At 45.4% G+C, this 16365-nt stretch overlaps 1 protein-coding gene and 1 long non-coding RNA gene across 2 annotated transcripts in view; one reads left to right on the top strand and one right to left on the bottom strand.

Annotated features, from left to right (window-relative positions):
- LOC144818469 (uncharacterized) overlaps nt 1-15651 on the bottom strand; it is a 34995-nt gene extending 19344 nt beyond the window's left edge. The window contains exon 1 of the long non-coding RNA XR_013607111.1: nt 15124-15651. This is a non-coding gene — a long non-coding RNA (uncharacterized LOC144818469). The remainder of the gene's footprint in view (nt 1-15123) is intronic.
- Nucleotides 15652-15869: 218 nt separating this feature from the next.
- Nucleotides 15870-16365, top strand: part of LOC144818468 (protein FAM47E-like) — a 121417-nt gene continuing 120921 nt past the window's right edge. Inside the window, exon 1 of the mRNA XM_078675935.1 lies at nt 15870-16251. Within this exon, the coding sequence (XP_078532061.1) occupies nt 16217-16251 (35 nt within the window). The 5' untranslated portion in view covers nt 15870-16216. The remainder of the gene's footprint in view (nt 16252-16365) is intronic.

Below are 16365 nucleotides of genomic sequence, written 5' to 3'. Positions count from 1 at the left end.
TTCCTCACCTTCAATAGATGAACGCAGGTTTCTCACCTTCATTAGGTTGCTTCCCAAAACATACAGGATTTGATCCCAAGCGTCGCCAAAATGTTGTAGTCATTTCTTGATAGATGACAAGGTGTAGCCAAGTGGTATTATCATGTAGAGGTTTATTAGTCAAGTTCCAAGATAGTAGTTACAGGTTCCAGGCTAATTCAAGAGCTGGTTCAAAGTTGGAACAGAGCCCCACCAGGAGCTGCATCTTCGCTGCTCAGCCCACCTCTCACCAACTGTCATTCTTCTCATCCACCATGCACACCAACATTCCACGCAGTCATCACTCATTCCAAGGTTCCATACATACACACATACACACTGGCTGAGCAGCATAAATGTAAGTACAACACCTTCCTTGTGATTTAAGCGCAGCAATGGACTCCTCATCAACACATTCACCTTCTTGCGAATTTTTCTCAGATACTTCCAGATATCTGCGCCTGGGCACCGGACTTTTGCAATTCCTTCATACAAATTTCGGACTGTTCGACCCCTTTAGACAGATCCACCGCGACTTTCAAGGTCGGGTTCTTTGCTGCCCATAGTCTTTCTTGTATCTTTTTGTTGTTGCATTGCACAATCAACTGGTCGCGTTCATTTAGTCTGCCATTGAACCAAAATTGCACTTGACAGATAACTCCCTTAAACGGGCCACAAAATAAAAATGACAATGCACAACACACTGTAATAATAGAATACAAAAGTCACAGATATAATGTGAAACCAAGTCACTGTTTTGAAGATGTACTGAAAAAGGTTACGATTTTACCAAAGATGAGGGCATCGCCGTTGCGCACGTTGATGAAAAACAGCCAAGTATGAAAAGCAAAACAACTTACAGTGGAATATCCTTCTCGCGCAATATGAGATTATATCTTTAAAATTTTACCAAGGTTGAGCACATCACCTTTTTGCTCGTTAAGTAGAAATGTTGAAGAACGCAGCTTACCCAGTTAATAATCAGTACCTTTTATCGCACGCTAAGCGAGAACTCCATAAGCGTGATGCAAAAGTCAGCGTCAGAGCGGACGTAGGCACAAGATGGCTTCCAGACGTGAAGTTGAGACATTGCAGCGTTACGCTGTCATGCAAATTGCACTCAGGGTGAGCGCGCAGGGACAGAGCGTAGCAAAGCAACGCCTGTCGCGCACAGACCCTTGCGCATGCGCGGACATCGTCCTTTATTTAAGTATAAAGGAATAGAGACTTAATTCACAGCCAGGGAGAGTTGCAGGCTTTCAGCAAATGCCCTCTCAATTCCACATCCTACATTCTAGTGATGATGTGCAGGCTACGCAACACCGGCTCATCATCACATGGTTACAGAACCCCATGTTCTGCAGGTTCTGTAACCAAAGATACCCCACTCCTCCATTTAACATGTTGAAGTTGGCATACGCCTAAATGGCATACACAACTTACCTATATGGTACATAGTATACCCAGGTCTTGTAATTTAAATGTCTCTAGTAGACTGCAGCACATATTGTGCCATCCACTACAGTAGCAGTGCCTACACAGCTTCAGACCTATTGGTGGAGCCTGACTAGCAGTGTAAAAAATGGCATTTCGAACAAAGACTCAACAGGCCAAAACCTCCCTTTCAAATATAAATAAGTCAACACTATGCAGGCCTTGTAGTCCACAATGGAGGGAGCATGGTATATAAACGTAGAACATGTAGAAATTAAATGTGAACATGACTTTACAGTGACTAGCCTTTCACTGTGGCAGGCCTAGGCGGCTCAAGTATTAAAAAAATACAGAATACAGCTTAAAATCATAATGTTGTGTCTTGGGAGTGGGACCATATAGAATAATATTTAAAGAGGTTATTAAAAATTCAATTCAAAAGTGAAGTCGGATTTCTAATAATATTAAGAAAAAATTACTTACTGAATGTTACCTTTATCCCACCTGAAATTCCTGGAAGCTAAATCTGCTATTTTCTCTCCAAATTCTCCCAGCAGATAATTATTAAACAGGTGTGAATTTCCTCCCGCAATCCACACATTAGGGCAGTGTGATAGACAGGTCGATCTGAATAGGCAGGATTGACTCTTGAACTAAGCAGAAGGGTGGGGGCTATGAGCATCCTTTTGTCAAATCCTGTTTGAGCGTCAAACCCTGCTTGCCAGATCTGCTGAGTTTACATACAACATTGGGGGTGCACATTAAAGGACGGGACCAGGATGTGTAGACAATTATTACGAAAGCTACAAAAGAAAGGGAGGGGTGACAGAGGCTCTCCAAAGGGTTAGACACCGACTTCAAAAAGGATTAAAGAATAACCCTCTCCAGTCCGGTATGCAATTTTAGTCAGCAAAGACCGTTTTTTTTTAGGTCTTAAGGCTGAACAAGTAATACTTAGTAATCAAAGATCGATGACTAAATCAAGAGGTTTTTATTGATTCAAAAGTTATTCATAGGCCAACACGTGTTTCACAACAACATATTGCTTCATCAGGGCTACAACTATAATTCGAAATGTATCTGTTGAAGTTATTCAGAATTAAAACTAATAATATTGTATCTTCTTTTTACCCTTCTAACTGTTAAAGATTCCCATATTTGCATTTATAAAATATGAATCTTTTGGCCCTGATGAAGCAACAGGTTTTGAAACACGTGTTGGCCTATGAAGTACTTTTTGAATCAATACCAATAAAATTCTCTTGATTTATTCAAGTATCTTTGATTACACAGTATAAATGATTAAAAGACCTAAAAAAAACAGTCTGTTTAATTATTGCATATAGACTGCCTGGTTGCTTGAAAACCCTGCTTTTGTTGTAGCAAACTACCATCTCTGGGTTTATTGTGGGTACTGCCGTTGCCTTAAGAGTTAGATGGGGGATGGTGCTAGTACACTCCCCACACACACCCCAGCCCAAGTTAAGTGTGGTCGAAGACTTTTGTCATTTCGAAACTACCCAAAGTGGGTAGGGTTGGCCCCGGAACTTTTACTCCATTGGTTATGGCATGCCCTGGAGTCTCTCACCCACAAGCTCATGCCAGGCATACATGTGGCACCTTTTTAAAGTTTTAATTAGGATTATCTCAGTTTCCCCTAATTGAAATGTGGTCATTTTGTAAATGAAATGCTACTAAATTTCTGTATTTGGTATTTTTATTATTTAGCATTTTGAATACTACTATTTTGGTGCTGTAAAAATACTTTAACATTGCTCTAAACTAAGCCAGCCTGCTCTATGCTACTGCTACCAGGGAGTTGAGGTCAAGTTTATTTAGTAGCTTTAGTGGTTCCCGAACAAGTGTTGTGATTATTCCTTGAGATGGGTAGTAACCAACCCATTTAATAATGCAATTTCTCACAAGCATGAAAAAGTAAAATAAGTAACTGCAAAGGCTAGGAATGCATTTTTGGGGCTCAACTTAGAAACAAGCTACACACAAGTCTAGATTAAACACTCTGCATCTCAATATAAATTCTTAAGAAAAGTTGCCCGGTGTCTAATACTTTTGATGCTATTTTACTAGTCTTTAAAAGTTCATCTCATAACACAATTATAAAGGCACTCATCACTCAAGCCAATACGGCACAAGTAATATTTTAAAATTAAATTGCCATGTGCCAGTTGAAGAAAATGGGAAGAAAAGAGTACTATTGAGAGACGATAGAAACACTGCAATCATGAATGTGTCCCAAGCCACCAGCAGAACTCTAGCGAGGCTATCCACAACAAATCACTAGCATGGCTCTTAGAGAAGGTTGCTGCAAGTGAAGTTTGATCGTATGGCTCAATTAGCTTAAAAACACATACCAGAAACGTCCGAGAATAATTGTACAGTTGTTAACTAGGATTCAAAAAATCTATTGAAAATGTTTCACCACAACATGGAATGGAGGATGAAAGCTCAGACTCAATGCTTGTACTCAGTTTCTTCCCACGTTTCTCGTTTTAGACAAGACTGTAGAATCAAACACCAAAATACACTAGGACAGTGTTTGCTAATCTGTGGATTGCAAGCCGATTTTGGTGGGTTGTGAAAGTCCAAATAATAAGAACAAGCATTTGCAATGCAATACGTCTCGCATTAGCAAAGTTTGAAGTTGTTGGTATTGTAAATGGCATTGTTTTATATCTATGTTTTTAAAAGCGTCTGTGGTGCATTATTTATTCTAGTTTTATGTAGCACTATGTTCCAACGTTTTAGACGTCGCATCGCTAAAAGTAACAGCTGTTACGGAGAACGGCACGTTGCTTTAGTAACTGGGTTTTAATGAACGTACAGGAGAAGCTGGAAGGAGTGGTGCTGGTGACTGCGTCCTCCGCTTGAAGAGGTTGTGCGTTTAGCTGCTAGCCTCTAGGAGCTACACTCCCGATTTTGTCTCCTTCCGGGTTCCTAATATTTCGGCCCTCCTAAAAACCTAATTTGAGCAGGGCTCACCCGTTTTTAGCTTTTTTATGTGCCGAGTGGCAGCACGGAAAAGGGCTTTGCTTTCTGAGGCTTATGTTTAATGGAATTATTTCTGCACGCCATATAATGTCAAAGCACACATGATTCGCAGACCTCTTTCTGTAGACCCAAAGTACCACCCAAAATATTATTCCTTACCCCATCACTGCCACACAGCACCCAAACCAGAATTGGTATATGTGCTCGGCGGTGATAACCATCTCTGAAGTTTTAACGCGGTTTACTAGAATAATAGCCCGATGCAGAGATGTGTAACTCGCAGGTCACGGGTTCGGTCCTGTAGATGAATAAGCTATTTTTAAGCGGCACTGCGAAAGAAACAAGTCTACAAGCTACTCGTTGGAGATGCCTCTTCCACATCAACTAAGAACACAATATGATTCTTCTAGAAATTAAGAGGCGTGAACACGGAAATAACCCTGAATGGATTAAATGCGGTCTGAAAGGGAGGCTGGGAAGAAGGGGTAGAAGTGTAGTGTATGTGTGAAGCTGAAGACTGCGCTGGGTTAAGAGTGAGCAGCCGGCTGGTGAATGACACGAGACCTGGGTTTTCTTGTCTGCTGTCACATTCTAGGGGTACCCGTCCCTAATTCCTTCCCAGCTCTTGCTATCTACTGCAGAGTCACCCCATTACCCCTCACATCCCTCCCGACCCCAGGTCACCAGAGGCCGGAGCGGTTTCTCCTTCTTGGCAAGGTGTTATCCAACGACAAGCAATGACTGACTTTAGTGTCTACCGCCAGGGTCTGCTTGGCTCTACTCATCAGTGCTAAATGAGATAATGCCCCGCCAGTGACACCTATGAACAAGCATTGGAAATGCAATAGGTCTCGCATTAGGAAAGTTTGAGCTACTGGTCTTATAAATTACATTTTTTTTTATTTATGTGTTTGTTAAAATAGCTAAATTAATAGCTCTGTCATTTACAATGCCAATAGTTATAACTTTCGCAATGCATGTGTGTGCATGTGGGTGTGTGTATGTGAGTGCATGCATGCGAGTCTGTTTGCAAGTGCATGCGTGTGTGTGAGTGCGTGCGTGTCTGTGTGTGTGAAGAATTCTCTCATGCTGTATTTTGAGAAAGCTTTTGTGTATGCTGTCTGTTTGTAAGCGCTGCGTTTAAAAAACAAGGATACTGTGCTGGACACTAAACTATTATAAGGTCCCAAAAGCGAGACCTATTGGCTATGCCAATGCTTGCTTTAAGTAGGGAGGTGATTACTTGAAGGGAAGCAGCAGGCAGCGCGAGAATAAATGCGTCCTTGCTTGTTAGAGGGAGAATGTATGGCTCATCAACACAAACTAAATACTCGGCTAAATGCCAAGAAACCAAACGGCTGTTTTTTAAAACCGTAATTGAATATATTAATTTAAATGATTCCAATCCTTTCTGAGGCCGTACATAAAGCGAGTCATCAATCTCTATTACGGAGCATTTCTTTTCCCCGGACTTAATTGGCTATTCGTCTTGCGCCGAGGATTTTAAGCTCATTTGCTCAAGCACTCTTCAGTGTCATTGCTGAAGCTTTGACTGAAATTGCACGGAGGCAAAAACGTTCAAAGCAAAGACAAATCGAGCAAGGAAAAGTAGAAGTGTTAATAGAAAATGCAAGAGTGCAAGCAGGAGAGAAGACGACAGATACTCAATGACAACGAGACCAAACACTACAAATTTGCAAGATGTAAACTTTCCACTCCAGCACACTCTATGCATGCAATGTCATAAAACTCACTTTGACGTTACAAAAGTGGAAGCTGCGCGATGCACACAACACTGCTGGGATACAGCACGGCCGGCCAGCCGTGAAACTGAAAGCACGGCCGGCCGGCCGTGAAAAAGCCTTTGATGCAGCAGGGGTAATTAGGGGAGGAGAATGGCTGGGCTGAGGCAGAGCGCCAAGCCTTTGATGCAGCAGGGGGCGGAGCGGGAAGAGCTGCTGGCGGCACTAAGCTGACGATTTGATGCTGTGCACGCGCATTTTAACTAATTGCGCTTGCGCATTGAGTTAAAAGCGCACATGCACTTCATCAAATCGCCAGTGAATCGCCAGTGTAGGTAAGCTTTGTTTAAGCCCCCATAGTCTCGCTCTGCTCAATGCGCATGCGCATTGACAGGCGAGACCTAAAAACGAGCAATTTAAACTTGGATCTAGCAGGTATTTGCCAATAAAAGCAACTTTTTACACCCTCCTAACTCTGGTATTTATTGGAACTTAGATCGTGAGAGTTAAATGGTTTGCCCAGGATAAAATAATATGGCCTACTGGGAGAGTCGGGAATTAAAAACATCAGGACCCGCAGTCTGTTGTCTAAAATGTCGGGACTAGTCCGCAGCCGCTCAGTTAAACAGCTCAGCAAGTTAAGCGCATGCTACAGAGAGTTAGATATAACTTGTCATCTACAATTCAATCTCCCGACAATTGTAACTCAGCGAGTCACCCGCCTTGGACGAATAAAATGATCAGCAATAAATCTGGCAATAAAAACACACATCCTTGCATTAGGTTTGTGGTATGTGAGGCGGCGATAGCAACAACCACTCAAGACCCCGGTCTCAGATCTGAGTTTGGCTGTTGTGAGAAGGGTGCACTGAGTTTATGAACTTGTTTCTACGGGTCTGTCCATGCGCTCAGCCTCGGACTAAAACACGTCAACCCCGTAGTCATCATGTCCCCAAAAGATGATAAATGTTCCTGCCCCATTATTTCCAGTCTCAGACCACCCGCAAACCTCTTCCAAGCGCCATTTTTTTTATATTAGAGCACTATAGAACATCGTCATGTAATTTAATATAACTTTTCAAGTACGGCATACAGGAGCATGCCATTACTGAAACTGCACTATATGTACATGTTACACATTTAAACACAGAGTACTCCTGTTAAATTACTTATTACATGCCCGATCAAAACAAGATCACACAAAATCCGCTTACATCCTGGCCCGATGCATGCGTTGCAGGCTAAAACTGGGAGTACATCGAAACTAGCGAACTCCAGTACCAAGCGCTACATGATCGCAGTACATATACATTCCACACGTGTTTTCCATGTATGTACATTTCGCCTTGGGGAAAAGCATTTCATCGCGGACATGAATTCCTGGCGTCCCCTCAGACGAGTTAACGCCCGGGCACTTATCCTCACATTATCTAAATGCATGCTCCATCTGTCCCTGTGTGATGTACTGCACAAAGTTGGTTTAGAAGCAGAATAAAGTTAAACACGCTTCCACAATGGCAATCTGGGCTTGCAACTGTGACCCAAGCTGCTTAGGAAGGACAAATCAAAGCAAGAAACAGATGATTGGTTATAATGTTACGCTCAGTTGTGATTCGTAGTTCCAGACAATATTAGACTGCTCCTAGGGATAAAAGTGATGTCCATCCAACCATCACAATTAATGTAGAGAACATCCACATCAATAAAGTTAAGTCGTTGTATCCCGAGCAAGAACAAAAGTACAATTGTTTACAAATGAGTGTTCAATAAAGGGTTCAAGTCCACACTTCTACTTTATCTTCTTCCTTTATTTTTTCATAGCAGCATCTATGTGGATCCTAGCCAACACGTGTTTCGTCTAAGAGCGGTATACGCAAAAGACTTCCTCAGGGCTAGAATGTACAACAAAAAGGTAATTACTGAACCCCAAATTAAATATCATACTGAGACTCAAAGAGGGACATAGAAACCACATCCAAGGGTGAAGGGAATTATGTGTGAAATCATAGAAAAAACAAACCAGTACTAGTCAAAAAGCTCCAATCCCCTTTAAATAGAGCAACACCAAACATGAGAAAGCACCAATAAATAAAAATAGACAGGCCTGAGGTAAAGTAAAGGGTTTGTATAAGGAGGATAACATAAAGGTAATACCAGGACTAAAAGAAAAAGAAAAAGAAAAATAACCAAACAAAAGCGCCAAATATAGACCAAGAAAAACCAAGAGAGCCCACCCTAAGGTGATGAGTGCAAACACAAACTCACCAATACCAATAAGATATATTCTTACACCGCAATCAATAATCCATATCGCATAACAAATAGTCATGCAAGGCCATGGGTTCCAGATTTGCACCGTCTTTTGCCTGTATCTTCATGGGATGGTTCGAGGCGATGCTTTAACATGACTTTTACCATGACCCATAACCGAGATAAGTGTTCTTGATGTTGAGCTATTTATTGACGCTGGTAAGGTTTGTAGTAAACTCTACAGAAAGGCCACTTCCTGTAATTCGGTGCTACATGCATATAGTGCCCATCCAAGGTCACAAATTAACTCGATACCCTTTGGCGAGCACTATCAAGCACGCCGAAATTGCAGCAAGGATACAGATTTTACGAAGTGCATGACATTGAGAAGAGAAAGTAGAAGTGTGGACTTGAACCCTTTATTGGACACTCATTTGTAAACAATTGTACTTTTGATCTTGCTTGGGATACAACAGACTTAACTTTGCTAAGGAAGGACATTTCGGTGGTATGTAGGGTTTACCAGCCACCTGTAGCGGAGACGGTCTGTTACTGCAGTCACAAATATTTGACACAAACTCGTCATTTGACTGACACATATGGTAGCAGTGATTTGTAGATGAAAAGTTCAGAACTGCAAACAGTGTCCATGAGGACATTGAGTGAGGTGGTCGCCCTGAATGAGCCAGGTATAAAGGTGCTGCCCCAGGAGTGGTCCAGGAAGCGCTATTCCCCCCCTTACGAGGGGCTCGTACTCACACTTACTCTGATGCTCATCTTCTGCCAGTGTGGGCCGGTGCCCTGCACTACGCTGTCCAGCACCGTCACCTCCTCCACGTTGGACGCCTCGAAGCAGCGGCTCCCTGCCCTCCTGATGCTCTCTTCAATGTCACCGAAGCGGAAGACACAGAGGGCCGACTGGCGGTCCGCCTTCTCGAAGACCCCAAACAGGAGCCCCTGGGCCTCAGGGCCCAACATGGCGGCCTCGGCGTCGAAGACGGACACCAGGCTGTTGTAGACGTCACCCTTGGCCCCGCAGCGTAGGCCCAGCTGGATGTAGGACTCCGTCAGCTTCTTGGTCTCAAATGGGGGGCTCCGGTCCCTGGTGGGTAGACTGATCAACCCACATAAACAGCAACGGCCTTTGCGGCGCCCGAGACCCGGAAACACAGACCACATAGGCCGATAAAGAGGAAATAATTTTGTGTGGAATTTCAAGGTCCATTTTTAAACCCCTACAAAAGGGCTCTTCGCTTTGCGAGCCCTAAAAAGATGCCTTTAAATTCTGTATTTATCTTGTTGTATTTGCTGTGTCTTACAGCCAGAGGTCAAAAGTCAGGCTATATATTCTGACAAACTGATGCATATTTATTTAACATGGGGACTGCTGTTTACAAACAACTCTCACTTTGTGGTCAGACAAAGAAAGATAATGTATGTGACAATCTTCCTGTGGTACAGAGAGTGTGTAGGTATAGGTTGTAGAATTATGATTTTTGTAACAGTAAAATGTAAATACCTGTAAATGTACTGTACACATTCAGCAGATAGAAAAGCTACAATAAAGCACATTTTTTGTCATTCTGAAGTGTGATGGAAACCAAGATTGTATCAATATCAAAACAATCAGGACACGTTACTTGGTGATGCACAAATAATAAATATTCACTGAAACTCAATTTTCACACATCATCATTTGTGCGCAATATAGTTGTATTTAGTAAATAAAAATGCTGAGGCAATTTCAATGGAAAATGTCCCGTCTTCCACACAATGCTTTGGTTACATCAAAAATTGCTTGTCTCATGTCCATTAAAGCCAGGTGGGTCTCAAACGTTTGTCATTCTAAGAAGTGGGTTGTGGTTCTAAAATGTTTGGAAAGCACCGTACACGACCAGGTCTGCTCCTCCTTGACACCTCCCTCATATTGACACCTCCCTCATATTTTCATGGTCCCAGTATATTCATATGGATTGACTTGTGCACCCTTTGTGAGTAAACCGTGGCTTTTAATTCAGTCCCCTAGTTCATACGCAACATCATTTTCGAGAGTACCCGTGATGGTTCTGTAATCTTACAATAACAATTGTTTAGTTTTTGTATTGTCTTAATCTGTTCGAAATGATGGGATACATTTTTCACTTTACCAATCACATGTCACATTGTTAATCGTATGAATATTCCTCCCAAGTGCCAACTGTTTATTTTTCGTGACTTTTGTTTTTACTTTGTCTGAGTCATTATGAAATGCATGTATGTATTCTACTTATTTGCAGTCAGAATAAGACCACATAGCCAAAAATGCCCTTGTTAATTACGGGTAATCTCCATTACTCAGAGTATAGTCTGTCTCGCCACATGAATAACGAAGTGCGCTTCACCTCAACCACAGAACCCTCCAAAGCAAGAGTTAGCTTTTCATGCCTCCCATCCCTTCCCAACATGGCTGACCCTTATCATCCCTGACCTCTATAAGAGGAGGGCCGGCCCAACCCTTCAGCCTGAAAATACCAAACAGAAACATGAAGCAGATAGCCAGCCAGGGAGGGAGGGATGGGAACTCATGTGGCGCAGAAGACTATACTCGTAGTAATGAGGAGTACCGGTCAGTAACCGGGGCATTACGTCCTCGTAAGTCTTCCTCGCCACATGCAAAACGAAGTGAGCACATACCCAAAGCCAAGCGGCTTCACAGAAACTCACAAGAGACCAACGGACCAAAAGGGGAAGCCAGTGAAGCAGGCAAACCCAAAAGACCAGATGAGGGGAAGGACCACCCAAGAGAGGCAACCACGAGCAAGAAGAACCAGGCCGGGACAGAGAGACACAGGGAGGCCGAAAACCAGATCCCAGAGAGACGACGGGCCGCCAGAAACTCCGCCCAAACCAATGTCCGAAGGAGGACAGAGAAGGCACGGAACCAGACCACATGGAACCAGAGCAACAACAAACAGGCCCCAGAACAGAAAGCAGCAAGCCGGTTTAAACACACCAAGGCCACCCAATGGACAGCCAAAAGCAAGTGGGGAGCAAAAGTCCAGACAGCAGAACCGAAAAAACAGAGGGCACTCCCCCCACAGCATCCCAACAAAAAGCCACATTAGAAAAGAGACGCAGTCGAACTGAAATACAGCAACACCGCATGGTGGACCACCAACCGAAACCACCAGAGGACCGGAGCAGCGGAACCAGACGCAACCAAGACAGACAGGCAGGTAGGAGCCACAAGAACGGATAGATGTGCAGAAGGAACCCAGCACGCCAACCAAACAACCAAAAAAACGAAGGTCACCACAACCCCACCTGCAAGGATATAAACAGGCGGGACACGGACCCCAGTCGCTCCAAGAACCCCCCCGGAAGGGAGCGCGACACCAAGGAGAGAACCCAGGCAGGAACAAGGCAAAACAGACCTAGGAAGTCACAGGAAACGACTCCTAAGAGACCTGGCCACCAAGGGAACCCAAACGACCAAAAGCAAAAAAAGCAGAAGGCCCACAAGGGCGCCCACGGAACCCGAAGAGCGGAAGGGACCAGGCCCAAGGCCAGGCTACCAGAAAGGAAGCGAATGACCACCAGAGGCCACCATGCAGAAGAGAGCACAGAGAACCCGGCAGGGAGTGAAACGCAGAATGGAGGAGCGAGACCGCCCAGCACAGGGACCAAGCAAACTGTCCCAGTAACGTTCCACAAGAAGGAAGCGAGCCGCTGAAGCGAGCACCCAGGCGTCTACACTGCCAGCCAACAGGCCCGACCCAGCCGAACAAAAAAGAGCCAACAGGAACAGGAGCGCACAGGGAGAAAAAGCCACAGGCAGAAACACACCATAGGCGAGAAGGACAGAAGACTGGGCGAAACGAGCCAGAGCAACGTCAAAACCTCAAGGGAGCAAACCCGAGCCGGCAGGCCCCAGCACCCCAAAACCAGGGACGAAGAGGATGCAAATTCCACACAGGAAGCGCAGAACCCCGCCCAGGGAAGGAGAACCAGGAAAACCCTGCAGCCCTGGACAATGAAAAGCACTGTACGAACACAAACCACCCCGGGAAAACTCGAAAGCCGTGGCAGGAAACAAACCCTCGGCCTGTGCAAGAACGTGCCCCCAGAAGCACAAAACTGACCATCGAGCCACAGCTCCACGGTCCAACACACAGCAGCAGAAACCAAGCGAGAACTACCAAGAGGTCAAACACCCCATCCAGGCCAGACAAGCCCAGATCCCCTAATGCAAAAGGGAACAGAGGAAAACGCGAAGCCGGGAGCCAGGACGAGAAGGCAGACAGAGCCACCACCGGGGACGCAAACCGGAACAAGTGACCCAGTCAAGGACAGCACAACCGTGCCAAAAAACCAAAGGGGCAAATAAGACAAAAGCACCTGGTAATCCCAGGTGGTCCCCCAAACAGGCCAGACCCAGCTCAACTGCTGAGACAGACGAGAACAGATGTTCTCATGGAAGGGAAGAAGGATCCAGGGACAAACAGCAAACAAAACGAAGCTGTGGCCCAGCAACACACCCCAAACGCCAGTAACACACCAGGACAGGAACACACACCCCACAGGAAAAAATGGGCGCAGAATGCGCCACCACTGAGAGCATATTACCACCCAACGGAAACCCTCCAGGTAACTGCAGAACAAAGAATGTGAAGGGCACAAAGCTGTGTCATGAAAGTGCGCGGTACAGTGTATGCACAGCTCCTCAACGCCGCTGACCAGAACACCAACATGCACAACCAAAATAGACAAATGACCAGCTGTACATAGAGGCCCAACAAACAGAAAGCACAAACACGTAATCTGCCAGGACCGATAACACTAGGGCAGAATGGGGGAAACAAATACAAATCAGCACCCAGATGAGAAAACCAAGGAACCAATAAAAGCTGCTAGGCAAATACCGCAGCAACTGGTGTCTGAAACCCCTCCAGGATTGCAAAAATATGCATAGAAATATAAAAAAAGACACCCAGAGTACGCAGGCCCCATGGCACAGCACGAGTCAGCAGTGTCGAAAAAGACAGGCAGCAGAAGAGCCGAGATCGCCAATGAACACTTGCGCACACACACAGCTTTAAACCATGTTCCCAATGTCGCAGCGTGAGCTATAATGGAGCACGCATGCAAGACACCGCAAACAAATTAAATGCCCAGAAGCGACGTGTGGAAAAGTGACCACAACCCACTAGGACCTGAAATAAGACAGAAAGAATCCCATAAGGACATGTGCCACACAAAGGACACAATTAATGTACAGGCCGCATGCCCTCAGAATGAGGAACGGGCGAGCGTGCAGAATCATTGGGACCGGGAATACCAGGGGCAATGAATCATTGGGACCGGGAATACCAGGGGCAATGGCAGACGCGCGCTGCTCCTGAGAGTGCGAGAGCACCCAACCAGGCCCGGGGAGCTGCACAGAACCAAACCCTGCCCAGCAGGCGAACAATCGAGGCAAAGCCCAAAGAGACAGTGCCCCTCTAAGAGCCAGATGGGCCAAAAGAAGCCAGACCAAACCGCTTACCAAGATACACTAGGGAATTGGAGCCCGGCAGCAGCCAGAGCCCTATGGAAGCAGCAGTGATTGCAGGTCAGTAAGCAGCAGCGGACCCTGCAATTCAGGTGGTGCGGCTTCTGGGGCAGGAAAGGCGAAGCTTTGCTGGTAGCAAGGAAGAGGTAGCAAGGAAGAGAGGCAGCTTGCCGGTGCAGCCTCTGGCGTGCAACAAGCCACAACAATAGAGCAGTTAGTCGCCAATCAGCTCCACACCCGGGATAGTGAAGGCCACACGGAGGCCCCATGGGGCCTGCGAAAAACAAAACAATGAAGGGGAGGCGCGCCCGGGGACCGTAGATCGGACCACTGTGCGCTCCCACCCCTCACTACACACCAAGCCGTCCCAGTTAATGACCAGCAGGCATAACAGGAAAACATGGATATGGGGGGGTGGGACCGGGCACGAGTAAAACAATCAAATCCTCTGCCCACACGGACGAGAGGACAGGACAACGGCAGCCAGGAAGAGCCCCAGACCCCCTCGCCCGGCCTCCTGCAAACCCGTGGCTTGCTAGAGAATGGATACTGGGGAAAGGAAGGAGGATGGCCACCAACCAGGGACCAGCTGGAACCACTTACCTGAAACACGCTCTGAAGAATCTGCAGCGCAGAACTAAAAAAACAGGCTTAAGTGTTGGGCCTCTTATAGAGGTCAGGGGTGATAGGGGTCGGCCATGTTGGGAAGGGATGGGAGACATGGGAGGCTTAACTTCTGCTTTGGAGGGTTCTGGTGTGGAGCTGAAGCTCACTTCGTTATTCATGTGGCGAGGAAGACTTACAAAGAGGTAATGCATGGCAAAACACAACTGAAACTGCAGTGACATCACGAGGCGGCTCTCCAGAGACATGTGGAAGACTTTCAGCCCCAAAAGCCATTTCTTTGGTTTGTACAGCTTCATGACCATTGGCTTGTTTTCCTTGCTGTGGTCATAGTGAATTAAAACATTGCATATAATTTTACCCTGCTGTTTTCTATTCGGTGAAAGGTTTCCTGAGGAGTGTCTCAGCTGCTCCTATCCGAGGGTGAGTGTGACAGCGTTATGTCTAGTATTGTGTCAGCTTGAGGACACCACAGACCCACCAACCCTCCTCGATCGACACCTCAGCAGAACTCACCCTTTGACGTGGCTGAGGTGGACACTCAGAAGGGAAGCAAAAAGATGACGACTAGAAGAAACAGGTCGAACAAGAGAAAGACCCAAATGTCGAACCAGAATGAGTGCTGAGAGAGCTCACGCAAACAGGAGCGAGCCTCCTCCCTCCGCGACTCTCGCAGCCTTTTATCAGCTTCGCCGGCGTCCATCCCCACGACCTGCTGATTGTTCCTCTGCAGACTCCAGAAATTCAAGGGCCACTTCCGTACAAGACGTGACACTAACTACACACAGTATAGAGAGGGAAAGAGGACAATGCATTCAAGACGAAGTTTGCAATGCGTGGTTTCGATAGTTTGATCGCCATTTTGAATAGGAATATTAACATATGGAGGTAGAGGCTAACGTTCACAAATCATGAAATCAACCTCGAACTATTAACAAATAGGGGAAACCAGATGTTTTTGCACTTGTTTTTTTTTTTTTTTTTTACAAAAAACGTTACAAATATAATTGTAGGGAACATTACAGTTTGACACATAATGTTATATATTTTGCCTATTTTTCGAAATGCCAAAGAATTCAGTACTATATAATTTTGTGGTGAATAACTTCATGTTAACGGAAAGTTCTATTCACTGAGTTTTATGTGTCCACCTTCATTTTAAAATGGCTACGGGCGGGTTAGGCGTCGGCCCCGAGTGTAATTATAGGATCGTCTTTCCTCTCTTTTTATTCTTAGTTGTTGGCAACAGCCCATCCATGTTAACGTGCAGCAACTCGCGTATGAATGAATGAATGCAATCGAATCAAATGTATCATTGACACCGAAGTTTTAATACACGGACATGGCTTTGCCACGCCCTGGCTCTTTAATGCCTGAGTTTAAAATGGCCTCGTCCGCGTGACCAATACAAACTTGGTTACTTCGCGAGAAGGGACGCGGTCGCCATGGTGACCACGGTGTGTACATACAGAAGCGGCATATGGCGACCACTTTCCTGCGCTTGGGAGTACACGAGATCCCGTGACTATGCTATGCCTTTGGAATGAAGTGATCTTGCAGCGAGAGCTCTATTCAAGCCGTAGGTCATTCAGTCTCATTTGAAATAACCATGCAGGAGCAGGGGCAGTACAAACAACAACCATGGTGAGTTCCCTGACGAATGCTCGCAGGGATCGGTGGGCGGATTTTCTGAAGGATGAACTTTTAAATAGCCTATAATGACTATCTCTTACCTGGCTTTATCACCTCCTGATCTAA

The sequence above is a fragment of the Lissotriton helveticus genome, chromosome 2_1 (genome assembly GCF_964261635.1).
Source record: "Lissotriton helveticus chromosome 2_1, aLisHel1.1, whole genome shotgun sequence".
NCBI lineage: Eukaryota > Metazoa > Chordata > Amphibia > Caudata > Salamandridae > Lissotriton > Lissotriton helveticus.
This window is presented reverse-complemented; position numbering and strand designations above follow the sequence as displayed.